This window comes from Periophthalmus magnuspinnatus, chromosome 8 (assembly GCF_009829125.3).
Source record: "Periophthalmus magnuspinnatus isolate fPerMag1 chromosome 8, fPerMag1.2.pri, whole genome shotgun sequence".
Classification (NCBI taxonomy): domain Eukaryota; kingdom Metazoa; phylum Chordata; class Actinopteri; order Gobiiformes; family Gobiidae; genus Periophthalmus; species Periophthalmus magnuspinnatus.
The window spans coordinates 11562682-11581358 of record NC_047133.1 but is presented as its reverse complement, the minus strand read 5'-3'; the positions used below and the strand labels follow the sequence as shown (position 1 = coordinate 11581358).

Sequence of the window (18677 nt, the reverse complement as noted above, 5' to 3'; positions counted from 1 at the left end):
TGTTGATGGTGAACAGATCAAGAAGCTGACAGAATCCATGGATGGAAGGCTTTTGAGTGTCCTTGTAAAGAAAGGTGGCTATATTGGTCACTGATTTGTTTTTGTTTTGTTTCTGAAAGTCAGAAATGTTTATTTGTAAATTTTGAGTTGTTATATTGGTTTTCCTGGCAAAAATAAATAAGTGAGATGGGTATATATTTGTTTTTTTATTAATTTGCCTAACAATTCTGCCCAGCAAGTTACCTGCACACACAGATATCCTCCTAAGATAGCCAAAACTAAAAAAGCCCCACTCCAACTTCCAAAAATAGCTTCGATATTTGTGAGTCTTTTGGGTTGATTGAGAATATAGTAGTTGTTCAATAATAAAATTAATCCTCAAAAATACAACTTGCTTAATAATTCTGCACACACTAATTACATATGTGCTCTATATGTACTCTAACATAAAGTAGTGCCTATTACTGTAGTACACATGCTTTATCAAATGTAAAATACTTTTCTTTTTTTAACTACAGAATATGAAAACATTGATGCTTGTTCTAGATCTTGCAACAGATTTTTATTAAAAATATATGTTTTGATTGGAGAAACTAATATAATACAGATTACATGTAGATTTTTGCAAATTTCAAGGGCCTATACTAGTTAAAAAAAAAAAAGGTGGGAGTACTATACAATCAATATGGAAAACTGACTCTTGTCCAACATCTGGCTCTATGACATCATATCATCCAAAAGCTATGAGACATTGCAATAACGACATAACATGGTGCAAAATCACAGCAGCAGAAAGGACTAAGTGCAGGGGCCTAAAGGGTCAAACTAAAACAATAATAAAAAAAAACATGAATTGTAATTTTTTAATTGTAAAGCCTACTACTGCAATCCTTGAAGACTTATTTGTTGGCATCCAGGTCGTCTGTAGTTGATACCTTAACAAAAAAAAACAACATTATTGTCAGTGGTAGGATGAATATTATTTTATGGTTAAAACTTACTGTTCTGTCTTTCTCTCTATTGTGAGAACACGAGAGGCATTTAAGACACTCTTCTCGAATCTGCATTTTAAAATACGGAAAATCAGTTGGTCTTGTAAATAATTAGTGCCTGTCGATAGTCACGTTCGGTTACCTCTTTGTTGAGCATACAGTGGATTATGTAGAGGAAGGTTCCTTGCTGTGAGTTGAGAATTATGAAGAGAACTTGGAAGAAAAGATTTGACTGGTATAGACCCAGGAGCCAAGTACAGCCTAGAATGACAAACTGGGCCACGATCTTGAACAACACAAGCCTGTTAAATCATTCAGAAAAATTATGATCTATTTTTTATTGTTATGGTCAGTATTTAAAGAAATACAACAGAAGCACCAACCTGGCATCTTTGGAGTTAGAAGCACCACTCCTCATGTTGGCCAAGGTAGTTCTCAGGCTCCACAGTGTAGCACAGAACAACATAAAATTCAGCTGACAGGGAAATGGAAAACAACTCAGGGTTACTAACTAACAAAACCCTTTTGCTTTTGAAGTATAAAAGTATAAAGCATAAGTATAAATATGTACATATGCTTTATACCTTTTTTTAAATGATTGTAATGCAAGTTTTTAAACTCACAATGAGAATAGCGACCACTGGTCCTGTTACAGCCCAGTTGAATTTGCGTGTTGTCGACAACCAGCAGCTGAAATAATAAAAATCAAATAATAATTAATACAAATATTTGATGTATTGATTGTATATTATTATTATAAGCTCATAATACTCACGCATTTCCAGCAACTTGTCCATATCCCGAGCTATAGATCAATGCAGAGACCCCCACAATGAGCAGAGGGACCCCGTAGCCGATGAGATAGAGAACGAGTTTGGGGAGGCCGTCTCTCTCGATCACCTGCACCTTATTGAGCCTCTGGACCAGCATTAAGAGCTGCACGGCCTCCAGGAGCATCCACACAAAACTGGCCACAACCAGGAAGTGGAGAATTCCTGCTATTGCCGTACAGGCCAGCTGTGAACACACAAGAATGTTCTTTTGTTTTTCCATAAGTTAATCTGGACAGACTCAAACGGAGAAATGAAAGTGTTAGGAAAGTAATAACATTGCTTTGGCACTTTGATCCCAGTAGAGAACAACAAACAATTCATTGGAGGTGCTGAGTTGGATATGGGATTGGACTTTTCCCCTGGGGCCTAGACACTGGTGTTGGTTGAAATAAAAAGGCCTTAATCTCGAGATATTTTGACCATTACCAATCAGAAGGTAGTGGTTTGGGAAGCTACAACTTAAAATGCCTCAAAGGAAGGATTTTAGAGTGTAATTTGCTCTATTATTATTTATTATTTCCTTTAGTTTTGTGTTAACCACTCCTAGATGAATAAGGGACAGTTTAGAATCATTGTGACCCCTTCTCACTGCTGTTCCGGGTGGTTGCTAAAATGTCTTGAGCCTAAAAAGACTGTCCAAATTATTACCTATAATACAATGGAATGCTCTTAAATGAATGAGGGTTTACATCAACAACCACTTTCCTTTATATTACAGTTTTGGGTCATTCTGTCCTATTGTCCTCTGCCAGATGCCCTCTCGTTGCTATTAAGAATGGCTTCCAGATGGTAACTAAAACGTCTTGTCCAGATGTTAAATAAAGCCCGCCACACATGACAGGATAATTTGCCCGATTTGTTTCGCCCTGGGGACTTGGGAGAGGCATGACCTGACTTTCTGTCTTTGCATGCGATTTTGAGTTCGCTGTGTTCCTCGTGTGTGTCATATATAACCATATCATATCATAACCAGAGCAGCGCTACGGTAATAGTCAATAAAACAGAGCATCAGGGACAGACAGAATGACGGACACAGAGGTACAAACTCAAGAAAAAAAACAAAAATAATTAGGTGACAAAGTTGTAAAGTTAAACTGTGTGTCCTCTGCAAATAATGATACCCAGTCCACACAACAGCGCTAAAAATCCAGTTTGAAGGATTCTTTAAAAGTAAAAATGCAAGAGTAGTTCCTCATATTACAGTGACCAGATGCCCCTATTTATACAAAAAAATGTACTAGGTGTCTCTTATTTTTGAATTTGATACCTGCCAGCAGTAAAGAAGGGAATATATTGTCATTTGTTTAGCTAAAATACAGAAAACCGTGCTTGAAAACGGCTACAAGGAAGAAAAATATACCCTGTTGCACCGACAGAGTGAAATGAGTCAAGAATGGACAGTGCTATGGGCTCTTTTCACAATTTTACTTATACAGAAGAATAAATCTACACAGGGCGGGTGAAAACTGTTTCAAATTAGCAATAGTAAACACTGCTTCCTGTGTAGTTTGTCGCCAACATTCAGAGCATTAAAAATCATTCATTTGAAAAAAAAAAAACTTTTAGAGTCTCAAAACGAGTTGTTTTACAGGAAACAGCTGATGGAGGTGTGTTAGCTTTGTTAGCTCAATTTTTTATATTTTTTTAGTTTCTGGTGTGAGGGCTCTTCGCTGCAGTCTGCACTCAGAGATTGTAGATCTCATCCGATTCTCCTTGTGTCTGTGGTACTTTTTTTAGCACGTCTGAAAATTGTTTAAGACTGAAAAATCCTGTAGTGTGTGGTGGGCTCAATTATATTGCATGAACAACAACTTTCCTTTTTTAACAGTGTTGAGTCACTTTTCTCTATTTTCTCCCAATCCCTCTCTCTGCTATTAAGAATGGCTTCTGTATGGTGGCTGAAACCTCTTGATCTTAAAAACGTTGTCCAGATGACTATCTTTGATACCACGAACCACTCCTCGATGAATGAGAGATTATATTCCCCAATTTTGAGTGATGCTACTCTATTGTTCTGTGCCAGATGCCCTTTCACCGCTGTTAAGAATTGGCTTCTGGATGGTAGCTGGTAGATGGTATCTTGACCTTAAAGACATTGCCCAGATAACTAACTGAAAAACATAGTCAACACATTTTCTAAATTATTATAACTTTTTTGTTTTGGGTCATTCTCTATACTCTTCCATCCCCTCTCTCTCTCTCTCTGCTGTTATGAATGGCTTACGGAAGGTTATGAAACACCTTGAGCTTAAAAACATAGTCCAGATGATTACCCTTGATATAATGAACCACTCCTAGATGAATGAGAGATTACACTGACACCAATTTGATATATAAAGAAGTACATTACCTTGTCAGCATAGAAATGCTCATTAAACAACAGAAGTAGATGGGATAGGCCTAGATTGATACACAGGTGGAGACGAGCAGTGTTGTTGATTTTGGGGTTCCAGCTGCACAGGAGGAAGGTCAGAATGGCCAGACAGAAGAAGAAGAGTCCGATACAGACGCAGATCCTATTGAGCCAGTTCAGGAAGTCACTTTCTGGTGGAGGCTAAAATAAACATTACGGAATACGGAGTTAACGTGACCATTTTAGCAAACGTCTGTATTGATACTTTGCGGCTAATGTTATTGTCATTGGCCTATTTGGACCCTTAAAACTTGGCATTATTTTTTTCAAACTGCACATGCCCAGATACTTTGGAGCAAGTGCTGAAGTTGGTATAGTAACCATACTTTGGACAAACCTAATCTTTGAGATTTGTTCAATCAAATTTACTCTTGAAATATAAACAGTTTAAGTGATAAATACTTGCTAAAAATCCAGGAAAATTCAATATTTAAAGGTGAGTTAAGTCCAACTTCATAAGTAAAACAGCTAACTTTGATGATTATGGTCAAATGCAATTGTATTTTGTTTTTTTTTCTATTCCTAAGAATAAACTCTGTGAAACTGTTGAACTTTGATATGAATATACTTAAGTTTAGCAAAACACATAATAAAGACATTTAAAACAGCTAAACAAGTTAAATTAAAAAGCTGCCAAATCAGACGGGGTCCAAGTATGGCAATGACAGTCACCAACATTCTCTGGGAGGTGAAGACATTGTTTTGGTTGAAGTTCTGTTTTAATATAAAGCAGTTGGAGCTACAACACTTGTGCCGGTTTTGTATTTTTGAACAAGTCCCTGTCGAATAACATTACAGCCAGAAGCTAGCAGGCATTAGCCAATGTTGTTTTTCAGTCTGTCACCTTCACCTTTTGTTGAAAATCAAACATCTAAACAGGACCATGCCTGCCTGTATTGATCACAGTCTCCCAAAAAATGTTGTTTAAATGTATTTTGTACTTCTTGAGTTTCAGACAGAAGAAATACAAAATTGATTTAAACTACACATTTTCACTGTGATCAGTATGAGGGTTCATGGTCCTATTTGTTATGTTGAAAGTATTTGAGGGGGACTTCAGCACAAACCAGCTGAACCTGTTGTAGTTCCAGTTAAGTCAGTTCTTTATGGTTGAATTGTGGAAAAAAGCTCTAGTCTGTCTAACTTGAGTAACAGAGCTTCAGAGCAGTGCCGCCAGTTACCTTCACACACTAGGGAATGTTGATGACATCTCCTGAAGCGTATCAATAAATAGCACATTTAGGGTGGTTTTCCTACCTCTCCCGTTTGCATAATCAGAGCGAATGTGGAGAGATGCAAGCAGCTACATATAGTGTAATTTTCGTTGGTATAGGAGACCCAGCAACCCTCCGTTGACCAAAAACCCGAGGAACTTGGTTCTTCAACATTCTCACTCTCTTCTTCTTCGGTTTCCTCTGTCGCCCAATACAAGCACGACACCACAACATCAGCAGGAAACATCTGACGATAAATAAAGGACATTTCCATATCACCAAGTCTCAAAATCGACTTTAATGAGCTTTTGACGATGGTATAATGGTTTTCTCTCATCTTTAGCTTACAAGTTGTATTTACAGTATAAGCTGCAAGTTTAATCGCAACTGAATCACAATTAGGAACTCTCAAAGGCTGCATAGTACTGTAACTTCCTCCACAAAAAAACAAAATATCTTGTCTTATTCTGCATAAAAAACTGCGAACGCTGTTGTTTAGATCTGGAAAAACATGTTCTGAAACGTGATTCTTGTATTGGTTTATATTTCAGTCTTTTTGTTAAATATTATGGACCTGTTTTGCTGCTTGCCACCATAGGCGCGTTTCGACTGGTATCCCAACCAGTTTGCCAATCTTGGAGGTCTTCCACAGGGCAGAGTGTGTTTTCATGCTCCAGGGGCAGGGGTCTGCTACATGAGCAACTGAATATTATAGTACAAATTATTCATAAGACCGATGTCAGCAGTTGGCAAATAAACGTTTACTAATTCCACGTTTCTGGCATTGTGTGACATGGCTCAAGCTAGAGTAAATAGAAAACTACTTGTGGCATTTCACTTCTCTGCACCTCTACGCTGTGTTTTAACATCTCTTTATGAAATGCATTGGATTTGGCAAATGAAAGATGCATTATGCACTGGAGATATTATAAATTTGATCTTGACACAAGTTCAGTGCATCGACCAACAGTAAACAGCTATTGATAACGTATGCTAGCTTTGTTTTTCTAAGCTCGTTTGTTCAACATGTAAGTTTCCATTACATGATTTAAGTCAAGATCAAGTCTGCGTTTGGTGAGAAATTATCTTTGGTTTATATCTGCTTGCTTTTTTCTTTTCTAATCATTGTGCAGTGTAACTCATCCTTAGCTTAAGCTGACCGGAAAATGGCTGGACCTCTTTGGTGGCAGCCCTAAGAGAGGTATGGACTGACAACATGGCCTGTGAGCATGGCCTTAATTGTGATGACGCTCACAATAATGCAGCATTATAATCTGAATAGGACAATGTAGGATGACTTAAACATATATAAATCTCTCAATATACAACTCGTAGCACAAGCTAATAATGAGAGAGACCGATATAACATGGATAAAAGCCCTCAGAAGTCTTCATCAGAGTTATTTAGAACCTTTGAGTGTTGAATGGTGAAGTTGACCGGGTCTGTTATGTTGGTGTTATCCATTAATGGGAGGAATGCAGAGAAAATATCTGCACCAAACTCTGTGGCATTTTCCGTTTCAAAGTACTGATGACTGAGGAGACTCTCCAAGCCGTTGAGCTTCAATAAAGAAACTGCCCCAAAATCTGTATTAAAAAAAAAAAAAAAAGGTCACCAAGATAATCAGCATGAGTAGTCTTCTGAACACTAGAGTCAAATTGACTTTTAGATGTAGGCCTACCCCACCAACAGAGACAGATTCATGACTATGATATTTTGCTCCAGACATGAAATCCCCTTGACTGGTGATGTTTTTTAGAAAGCACAATGTCACATTTTTGTTTTGCAGATGATATTCAAATATATCTGCCAGTGACTGCTGATGACAGCCAGACCACAATCAAAAATCTACAGGACTGTCTCAGGCTCAGGGATGTGCAGACTTGGCCTGAGCTTAGATCAAAATCAAAGTGAGATTGTGGTGTTTGGCCAAACTAACCCACTGCTTGGGCATGACAGTGTGATTGGTCCTCTGTCCAGCTTCTTTCATTTGAGGCTCCTTGTAAAGTAAAGCCCTCCTCCACAGGCGGATTTAGAAAAAGCAATCCACAAATTTGTATTGTAATTCTTTGTATGTGGGGCTAGACCACGACTTACAGAATGTCCAGAACATTGAAGCTCGTCCGCTGACATAAAGTTAGAGATATTTGCACCATTTCATATCGGTGCAATTCAAAATGTTATTGACTGTTTAAATGTGTCCACTCTATGGGTCCTCTTTATTTGAGGGTGTTACTGCACCCCTATGCTCCACCTAGAGCCCTGAGGTCAGCTGACCAGCTCCTGCTGCTTTGCCCAAAGCCAGACTCAAGACCAGAGGTGACAGAGCCTTTTCTGTGGCAGCACCCAGACTATGGAACAGCGGAGGCAGAACGCTGCCTGTCAGATCCGCTCAGTCTTTAATGCAGTTTAAGACTAGGCGGAAATGCCATCTCCCTGGCATTTAATACTAGTTAGACAGGATATATTAGTGTTTTATTTAACTTTTCCTATGTATCATGTTTTTGTTTGACTTTTATGTGAAGTACTTTGGGCAGAAGTTGTTTTAAATGTGCCACAGAAATACACTTGAAGTGAACTGAATTGACTGTAAAAGATACCGTTGTTCTTTTTAGCCAGTTCCTCTATGTTGATCTCGATGCTGGTTCCACTGGTTCCCATAGAGAAGCTCCTTGGTTTGTACTCTCCGGGGTTGAACATCATCCCTTCTAACTCTAGTAGGAAAAAAAAAAAATGAAGTTGTCAGAATAATTATACATGTATTTCATGTAAAGGTTAAAGGTTCCGTATTAGGACCTATGCTGATCTATACTTTTATAATGATGTTTCCTCATCAAAAAAAACACATAGAGTTGTGCTTTGTTTCATTCACACATGTGACACACAAACACTGCATATTTAGACTGAGTTCCTCTCTTAAACATTTCCACGTTATGATGTCATTTAGTAATACAGGAAGTGCTCCACTGTATTTTGAAACCACACACCTTCACTAGAATCATTTGGATAATTTCAGCCCTGAAGTTTCTGTAAAATAAAGTAATAAATAATAAAGTGTTACTCAAACATGTGTGAATGAAGCAAAACACAACTCCAGGTGTGTTTTTGATGAGGTAACAACATTATAACATGGTTTAAAGCTCATAAGAGTCAGTTTTGTGTAATTTTGCATAACTGTAAATTTAGAACCTTTAAAAAGTATTGTTGAACATTCTACTGAAGGACTACTGTTTTTAATGTAAATAGGCCCCGTTATGCCAAAGTATGACAAATGTGCACATGATTTCGTAATTTCTGGGACAAATGGATTAAGTTCATGTAACTGATGTCACCCGCCCTTAGAAATAAATCATTGCATTCTGTTTCACTACAGAGCTGAAGACTTACCAAGCGTAGACGTTTTCAGCATCAGTGGCAATAGTGTTTGCTCATTTTGCATTAATCCAGTAATTAAACCTTCACCAATGCCCAGGATGATACTTCCAGTCTCTCCATCTCCAGCACTGCTAACTTTTGGTGGGTTGACAAATGGACCTACACCTGCAACTTCCTATTTAGGTAAAGATTTGTTATGTAGAAGTACAAGTAAGTTATTAGATTTACAAATAGTTAAAGGATATCCCCTACCATAGATGCAGAGAAACAGTTTGCAACAATCTGCAGGATAGGATCACAATAAGTAGTTAGAATGTATTATTTCATCGATTTATTTCTATAGTTGAGGTATTTAACTGACCGCATCATTTAAGGACTTTCCCTTAGTCTCCTTCAACTGTTTTTTCATGTTGGCAAAAAAAGCTTTCTCTTTAGTCATTTCCTGCAAATATAGCATCTGTGTTATAGGAGTTGTTTATGCATTTTTATTTTATCTTTTTTTTTTGTATTTAGCACTCAGTACTTAGTGGGACTAAACAGCTAGGGGTGTATTTATGAAGCCAAAAAAAAAAGTATCTTCTATTTGTCGGAGTGTTGCACGTGATTTACTTATTTATTTTTTATGTTATCAGTGGGACAGTAAACATTAATAGACATAACTAAATACAAATAAATAGCTTAAATCAGTTGGCTAGGTAATAGACTTCCTAAAAGTTCAAGCGGGTCCTACCTGGACACTGGCACAATTCTAATGTGTAACTGAGAGTGGATAGGACAGCGGCTGTAGCGCCCGACTCTGTTGTAGTAGTATTGTATTTGGTACTCTTTCACTTTGGGCTGTATCACTTATATTGCACCACTGATGCAGAAGCCGAAGCTGTCAATCTTCTACTTTTTTAACTTTCACTTGATCTAAAATACTATTTATTATTTGTTTTTAGCGTGCATAAAGAGTAGCTATACTTATTCAAACTCTAAAAAGTCTATACAGCTATAAGCGCAACTTTGTCATTGGTTACCTTGGAATCAGCATACTTATCCAAAACAACCTCAATGCCTGTTAAATATAAGAGAATACAAGTTACAACACACACATAGACCTAAAAATGAAAGATAATTTGTTTCATCAGGTTTCAAATTTTAAATGCCGTTGAATTTCTCACACAAAAAAAAAACAAAAAAACAACTTGAATTGTTTTTATACTGAATTTCAGTTTCATGTACTTTTAAGTGTACATAATCAATGTGTTTAAAAATCCAAAAATATATTTAAAAAATCACCTTTTAAATACCCAGCACATATATTTTCAAGCCCTCAAATTCAATAGATGCTACTTCAGTCTCATAGTGTGCCAGCTTTGGCCTGAGAGAAGAAGAGCAGAGAGCACAGATGGGGGGGAATGGGGTAACAGGTTCCATGTTTACTAGTGAAAAATAATCACACAAACTTGAAAATATTCGTGCTGAATATTTAAAAGGTGATTTTTCTAATTTGAAAATGTAAACATAAAAATTCAGCAATTGAAATACAGAATAAAAATAATTCAAACATGTTTTGTTTTTTGTTTTTTTCAAATTCAAACTGAGAATTCAGCAGCATTTAAAATCAAAATCTGATTAAACTAATTATCTTCCATACCTAAAGTAATAAATGATATCTCTCAGATGTAACAAAATGTCTCACTATCACAGGTAGTATCATCTGTCCATATGATTCCAGTTGAAGAGTAATGTCCATCAGAACAGGCACACAGAAAAGTCCCTGGTCTGTTGACACAAAAAGACAAAAGGCCACATATATCTGGTGTTTCACTGCACTCGTCAATGTCTGAAAAGAGCACAGAATAGACATTACAATTTATCCACATTTAGAACATGTAATAAATGATTTGTCAAATAAGATAATGACCAAAGCATGGGTCAGAGATGGCCATCAGATCAGGGTCCAGCCGATAGCCAGGGAAACATGTACAAATGAAAGACCCATCTGTATTTGAGCATTCTCCATTGGGCCCACAGACTGTAGGGGTCTCCACACACTCGTCGATGTCTATAAACAAAAAGCAAGTTGTAAAGTGCATTTCAGTCTTTGTTGCATTATATATTCTTTTATGTTGGATGGTAAAATCAAACGGTAAAGGACTTAAGGGACAACCCTGCCTACATCCCCTCTTAATAGAAAGGAGGGAGAGCAATTATTACTGTTACTACAGTAACAGATGGATAAAAATTAATGTAGTGTATGACTTATGTCATGCAAAAAAATCTCTTTCCCTTTGTGCACAGAGGCATGCTAGCGAGATCACCATGTCTCAAATCCAACAGTCACTTTTATTAAAATCGGAAAACATAAAATAAACAACCTATTAAAATTGAAAATAATTAAAATAAAGTATATAGTACTATCCAATTATATTTATGTGTAGAATACTTCAGTTGGTGGTGTTTTAATATTTATTATACCTCAAATTAGCATAGCATTAGCATTGAGACACAAACATCTCTTTCTCAACACAGAAGTGTCCTCCAGTGAAGTATTCATTTTATTTGTGTATTGTTTCACATGTTGTCAGTGACATCCACCTGCAGCTCCCTGTTCACTACCTGATCTTTAAATATTTATTAATTTTAGCGTGACTCTGCATAAACCTCATAGATGTTGTTGGGCTCTGTTGTGCACAGATCCAGTTAAAGTATTCATGGGTATTCATTTTGTGGGCACAATTTTGAGGACGGTTGACCATTAAAAATGTAGTAACTTTACCAACACAGGCGTTTGTCGGGCTGGGCTCATAGAGGAGAGTAGTCTCTCTGTAGCCCACTTCACATGCACAGGTGTACGAACCAATGGTGTTGTTGCAAACAGCATTAGGACCACACAGTGTGTCATTTAAACACTCATCGATGTCTGTGAAAAGCAAGGGGTTAGAAGTGACTGAATAGTACTGACGATTTCATACGACAAATAAAAACTAGGAGCTGACCATTGCAGGCTGGAGGGTCAGAGTAAAAGCCTGGATTGCATTCACATGTGTAATTCCCATCGGTGTTGAAACAGGCTGCATTCTCGACACAAATTGTTTCGTCCTCGCACTCATCGATGTCTTTAAATAAAAAAAAGATTACAGTCAAAATCTGAACAGTTTAAAATACAGCGTGTTGTATAGTCCAAATACAGGCATATTTATCCCTGGTTTGTATCTTGGTTTAAAGTTGGTATGTTCCAGGGTTAATCCAAGACAAGCACTGGTTAGATCTGTATGCCAATTTAGCCCTGATTTTTATTCTTGGTTGACAGGTACTAGTTTTAGAGTGGTCCTGCTGTCTTAATCTTTAATAGAAAGTATTTAGACATGGCTAAATTAAAAACTACTTTAATCAAAAAGGAAAATACCAAAATGTTCATGAAATTTTAGTCTAAGAAATAATTAATCAATGTTGAAGATGAGAAAAAAAGCCCAGGCACTATTTGTAAATTAAAAGAATAAACAAGATGACTTGACATGAGGTTTCTGTTAAGAGGGATTGGATCTGTCCTTTAACACCTGTTGGGACAAGGAGAATAAGCAAAGAAATCCTATTTTAAATTTCACAGAGATGGTGTGGCTAGAGGTTCATGAAAGACGCAAGCTTTTTCTGCCCAGGCCAGCAAGATGAATTCTTGTAATTTTTGTGAGTTCACAGTCTCTTGGGAATCAATCTTGTTTGGCTCTGGCTGAAGCACTCGCTTGTTGTAGGTTCCAAGACTGACCAATCACAGAGCAGCATTGCAGTTTGAGTGAAAGCCAGCGCTGAACAAACTTTAACAAACATGGTGATGCCAACAAACGTACTTCGGCTTATTTTAGCAAAAAATACAGACTATTTTGTTTTTGAAAAATATGCAGATGCATTTTGCAGGTGCATTTCTGGACAGGTAATATACATGTGCTTTTCTGTCAACTGGATGTAACAAAATTTAAATTTTTTGGCTTGTTCCGCTTCCACCAATCAGCATGAAGTACTTGTTTGAACTCTCCAATCACTTGTTCCCATCTCTTTCAGCGAGAGCCACCCCAAATTGATGTGTAGAACTGAATTCGGATGGCTACACATCAATATGGCGAGAGCCAGGTTAGGCTTTCCCCATGTGTCCAAAAATGTGCTTTTTTTGTGACATGGTCCTGGAGCCGAGATTGGCGGATAGTCAGTGGGCTTGGTGGTTGTGGAGAGGTGTTGAGACGTACTGTATTGGTATTTATTTGAGACTTTTATTAAAATGTGGTTACATCTTAGTTTAGATGTGTTTTTGTCATGAGTTATGTTCAGATTTAACTAGGGATTACCAAGTCATAATTTTAAAAACCTTTTAGATGACCCTTTTCTACAACAGTCAAATGAAAAACTGTTTTTTAATATTACCAGTGCAAGGATTACTTGGAGATGATTTCTCAGTTGGAATATTTGGTTCGTATCCAGTGAAACAGGTGCAGTTGTATCCTCCTTCATAATTTGTACAGTTAGCCCGTGGCCCACACACATCTGTGTTAAGACATTCCTCAACATCTGGAACAGAAAAACGTTAAGAGCCTCCCAGTGCATGCAACATCCCTATGAAGTGAACTAGTATGTGCTGGATTACCTATGCATAGTACATCATCTGGAGGCATTGTTTCTTTATCTCGTTCCATACCATACCCAGGCAGACAATTGCAAACACCATAAATGGTAAAATAGGAACATTCTGCATTTGGCCCACAGGAATCTGGATGGCAGGCACGATGCCCTGAAACAACAACCACTGGTTAGAAGTGGTGGGAGCATGTCCTCTTGCTGTTACCCTTGTTTACGTTTCATTAAGCAAGGTCTATAATGAGTATGTATGTTAGGCTTTTTTGGATTCCACATGTGTACATACTTATTTTTTACTGAGAGGTTTAGAACCGTGGAATGTAAAGGACCAGTTCAGGTATGTTTGAATTTATTTTACTTATTTATTTAGTCAGTATAATAATAAATATATAATCAATATATAATAATAATAAAACTATCACGGGATGAATCAGGATCAAGTTGACCTGCAAATCCACAAATAAATTAAAAAATCCTCTAAATTTTAATAGGACTTTTATATGAATTCCACCTGGATTTTTTAAAAACGTATTTTAGGTCCTTAAATCTCCTTTTTTTTTCACAGCTGAAGCCAGAATCACTAAAAAATAATTGTCAAGTCCCAATAAGCACTCCATGTACATATGGCCCTACCTCCTAACAGCAACTTTATTCCATTTATATTTACCAGAAATAAATCCAGGCAGGATTTTCCTCTGAGCTTGTCTCCACTTATAATTAGAGTAAATCAGACAGCAGAGACCAAGACTACAGAGCCTCAGCTTCACAAAGAGCACAGCCTTTTGATTGTCCTAAAGAGTTCAGAAACTGCTTCAGTTTGAATTGAACAGTGAACAGTGGTGGTGTGGCAAATTTGTTCTCAAGTAAAAGATACAGATACATGGATAAAAATGTGTACCATTATAAGTACACATAAAAAATACTAACTCTACTAAGAGGACTAGTTACTTTTTAACATGTTCTTAGCATTGTTTTTAGATCAATATTTTATATAAATTGAACAGTTTAAAGCAAAATTTAGTCATTTCAAACCACAAGCTGCTCATTCTCTGAGCTCTGTCCAATCAGAGCAGGTGATACAGTGATGTTATGTGTGTTTGTCAGTTTAGAAAGAAGCAGAGATTAGAGGTGAGACACCTGTAGACTGGGACAATTGGGACTTGTGCTGTATTGAGTACTCATATATTTTTAATTGTCACTAATTACAGTTACATGGCTAGAATTATGCTCCATTACCAGTAAAGGTTTAATCTAGTCAAAAAAGTACAACTACCCAAAACATCTACACAATTACAATATTGTGAGTATTTGTAATTTGTTATTTTCCATTCCATTTCAGCACTACTCATAAAAAAATTCCGTGCTTACATGTTGAGTAGCCGGAAGATGCAGGGTGAGAGAGCGGTTTGTACACGTAGAAGTCTCCAGGACACAGGACCATTTGTACAGAAAAGGCCATAGGGAAACATGATGATCCTTGGTACGCGTACGCCGTCACTGGGGTTGCGGTTGATGATTGGGTCGTGGGCATCATGGAAGGCTCTACTCCAATGCTGTACATGTTCCCCGTACTGAATGACTTACACGTAGTTATCACTATATCTCCAGCGATCCCCACAAAGCGCCACCACTTTGAAACCATAAAAGAGTCGTCGTATGGATTGTCCTCAAAATATGGCGAACTGAACATGGCATGTCTCCAAGCTTGACTGATGTTGGTGTATCCATCACAGGAACCTGTAAAACCAGACACATTTTCAGGAGGTTGTGTTTGAGTCTGTTTAATCTCTCAGTTGCCCACGTACGTTCCATAGTGGCCCATGGGCGCATACTAGTCTATGTGTCTTATATTTGTTCTGATAAAGCTCAAGATCATTCTAAAACTATTCAGGAAAGGTTCATTTCTGTCCTGTTGATGTGGCTTTTTTAGTATCTAGTTTTGATACTAGTTTTAGTATAGATTAGTTTGTGATTTCTTTCAAGATATTGCACAACCCTATGTACAATACTTTGTCATATTTTGTAGATTTTGGTCACTTAATCTGCAAATTGAGCAAAATAACACCAAACTGTTATTGTCTTTATATATATATATATATATATATATATATATATATATATATATATATATATATATATATATATATATATATATATATATATATATATATATATATATATATATATATATATATATATATATATATATATATATATATATATATATATATATATATATATATATATATATATATATATATATATATATATATATATATATATAAAATGTTTTTTTTATTTATTTTATTTATTTATTATTATTTTTTTATTTTTTACTGTGTTGTTTATTAATATTACCAAACATTTAATATTACCAGAGACAATATATATGTTTACAAATGGATTCTTACCTGCAGGAAAAGCATCACTTACAGCAGCAAGTATGCCTAAAGAAGAACACAGAATACTTTGATTAGTCTAGTATGCCTTTATATAGCTTTATAAATTATACACATTGAAAGCAGAGGTGGGTGGTACTCACTTATATTCTATTCACTATACTCATATTCACTCAGTTTCATTTACTTGAATAACTTTCTAAAAAAAAAAATTTACTTTTTAAGAGTACTTTTCTAGCAGCATACTTTTACTTGAATAATATTTTTATTGAAGAAAGAGTACTCTTACTTGAGTAAAAGTGTTTCTTACTCTTCCCACTGTGATTGAGTTTACAAGCGACAAAAGTTTTATGTCGACAATATTAAATGATTTGAACATGTTACTCTTACTTGAGTAGTAGTTTTCCCACATTTTAAGTGTTACTTGAGCTTTTCTTTGTACTTCTACTAGAGTAATATTAATTTTGAAGTAATTTTTTGGCTACTCTACTCACCTCTGACTGAAAGTTACACATTCATTATTTGCAGAAACCCAAAACACTATATTTTAGTCAAATGTTTGGACACAGACTGAGCACCTATAGAATGTAGTAAAATAACTGAAAGTGTGTTTTATATTTTACATTCTTCAGAACTTGCTTTGATCATTGCTTTGCACAATCTTGGAACAAGGGACAGCTGTGAAGTGAAAAGCATTTCAGGAAGTTCGAATCTCTTTTGACATAAACATCACTGGCAGAGCTGGCAGATCCAGTCACTCACAGGTTGGCGATGCAATTCCTGTTCCCATAGATGTGTCCTTGGGTAAGGAGCTTAACCCCCCTTGCCTCGGTGCATACACCAGTGAGTGTGATGTTTGTGTGAATGAGTGGTTTCTTTATCTAAAGCGCTTTGAGAGCCTTGAAGGTAGAAAGTGCTATATAAATGTGACCATTTAAATGTAAAACATATTTAGTTAGTTATTTTCTTTCTTTGCTACATATTTTCAGCTACCTTCAATGCAGAAATAGTAAACATAAAGAAAAAACAAATTTCAAATGAATTTGAAAGTCTGTCCATATTTTTGACTGGTAGTGTATAAATAATCGCAAAATCATTAATTTTCTTGTAACTTACCCAACAGGAGCAAAACGTGGCAGAACTTCATCCTAGCACCTTCAATTGACTAAAACCTGACTAGCGCAGTTGACGCTGTGTATTTTATCATTATTTGCATTTCATCCATTTTTAAAAAGATGCAAAAACCTGATTCAAACTACAGGGAAAGTTGACGGTTTAAAGATAACAAAGAATTAGGGTTATCTAATTTAAGCATGTCTTAACCAAAACATTAAGCCCATAGCTCCCAATCTTACTCACGCCTCTGTCCACATGCACTGGTATATTGGGTAGGTTACTCAAAGGGATTGAAAATCACATACTAATCATACTAAAGCTAATACTGAAACTAGATACTCATCTGAGCAAGTATCGTTACTGCACTAATCACATTAATAACAACATTTGAGCCTTTCTGAAGAGTTTTAATGTAATTTTGAGTATAGTATTTAAGAGTTTAGTATAGAAGATTCCATAGTAACATAAGAAGTACTATTATTTTGTTTTATTATTTTATTATTATTACTAAAAAAGGAGCATGTTTTATCTTTATTGTATCACAACCAGTTTCAAGTACTGAGTCAATGTCATAATATAGGAATTGTATTTTACTAATATTTACTTCATATTTCACTAGTATTGGATCGGCAAAATGTTGTTGTGGTGGACATCGCAGTACCAACTGGTGGGAGCATCAGGAAAAAGGAACATGAGAAACTAGAGAAATACCAGGGGCTCAGAAAAGAGCTGGAGAAGACCTAGAAGATAAAGGCATCAGTGGTGCAGGTCACTGGAGAACTCAGGGCAGTGACCCCCAAACTGGAGGAGTGGTTACAGCAGATCTCAGGAAAAACCTCAGCCATCTCAGTCCAGAAAAGTGCAGTACTAGAAAAAGCAAAGATACTGCACAGAACCCTCAAGCTTCCAGGCCTCTGGTAGAGAACCCGAGCGTGGAAAAAGAGGGTGAGGATTTTACTAATTTTTTTATAGTTTATATTTTTTTCATCTGAACTTGTTATTTCAGGCTAAATAAATAAAGCATGCATAATAATTAAAAGATTTGTTACTGGATAATTTTAAAATTCTTGTTCTCAGGTGTTGAGAACACCAAATCCTCATTTGTCTTGAAGGCACCTGTTTTCTTAGGACTAAAGCTGGTACATTTGCATGATCAACATGAAGTAATGAAATGAAGTGACTTAAGTTAACTCACAACTTGTCACATAATAACTGAGTGATATTTATAATCTGGAATGATTACATCTTATATTAAGTCAAGACTGTTGTTAATATAAAATAAATAAATAAATTACAAAAGTAACAATTATATAATCCACGGAGTACTTTTTCTACTATCAGCTTATTCGTTCAAAAATGAATTGTAAAAATATCCTGTAATTATGACTAGAACACAGTAAGTGATACAACAGTTGTATTTCATAAATTATATTTACACATTAAATTCATTGTGAAAGATCCATCTTGTCGTAGGTTTTAAGATTTTGACAATAGTTTTTATTTATTGCAACTAACAATTATTTTAGTATTCAAGTGATCATATGATGATTCCTGTTGTATATTTAGATTTTAATTGTTAACAAAAGGTCTAAATACAGAAACCTTCTAAATTGAGAATATTTACAAATAAAGTGTATTATTGATCAGAAGAATTGAAGAATCAGAAATAGTTAAAGTAGCCCTAATGTTAAGTCTGTAGAGTGAATTTAGATTTTCATTTCCA

General features: G+C 36.0%; 1 protein-coding gene across 1 annotated transcript; it reads right to left on the bottom strand.

Annotated features, from left to right (window-relative positions):
• Window positions 1-854: 854 nt before the first annotated feature.
• LOC117374764 (putative adhesion G protein-coupled receptor E4P) lies at window positions 855-9265 on the bottom strand. The gene is made up of 13 exons (XM_055223867.1): window positions 9190-9265; window positions 9081-9110; window positions 8841-9003; window positions 8054-8167; window positions 6864-7039; window positions 5496-5699; window positions 4176-4379; window positions 1768-2009; window positions 1616-1682; window positions 1376-1467; window positions 1135-1294; window positions 1002-1061; window positions 855-935 (listed from the first exon to the last, which is right to left on the bottom strand). Exons 1-13 carry the CDS (start codon window positions 9235-9237, stop codon window positions 900-902), a joined length of 1596 nt encoding a protein of 531 aa, XP_055079842.1. The 5' UTR covers window positions 9238-9265; the 3' UTR covers window positions 855-899.
• Window positions 9266-18677: the final 9412 nt, after the last annotated feature.

Excerpts from the sequence above, each read along its gene's own strand:
- LOC117374764 (XM_055223867.1), bottom strand. The coding sequence starts at position 9,237 with ATGAAAAAACAGTTGAAGGAGACTAAGGGAAAGTCCTTAAATGATGCG. Across the intron at positions 8,168-8,840 it reads GCTGAAAACGTCTACGCTTG|AGTTAGAAGGGATGATGTTC; the intron begins GTAAGTCTTCAG and ends TTTTCCTACTAG. Across the intron at positions 1,683-1,767 it reads GGACAAGTTGCTGGAAATGC|CTGCTGGTTGTCGACAACAC; the intron begins GTGAGTATTATG and ends TTATTATTTCAG.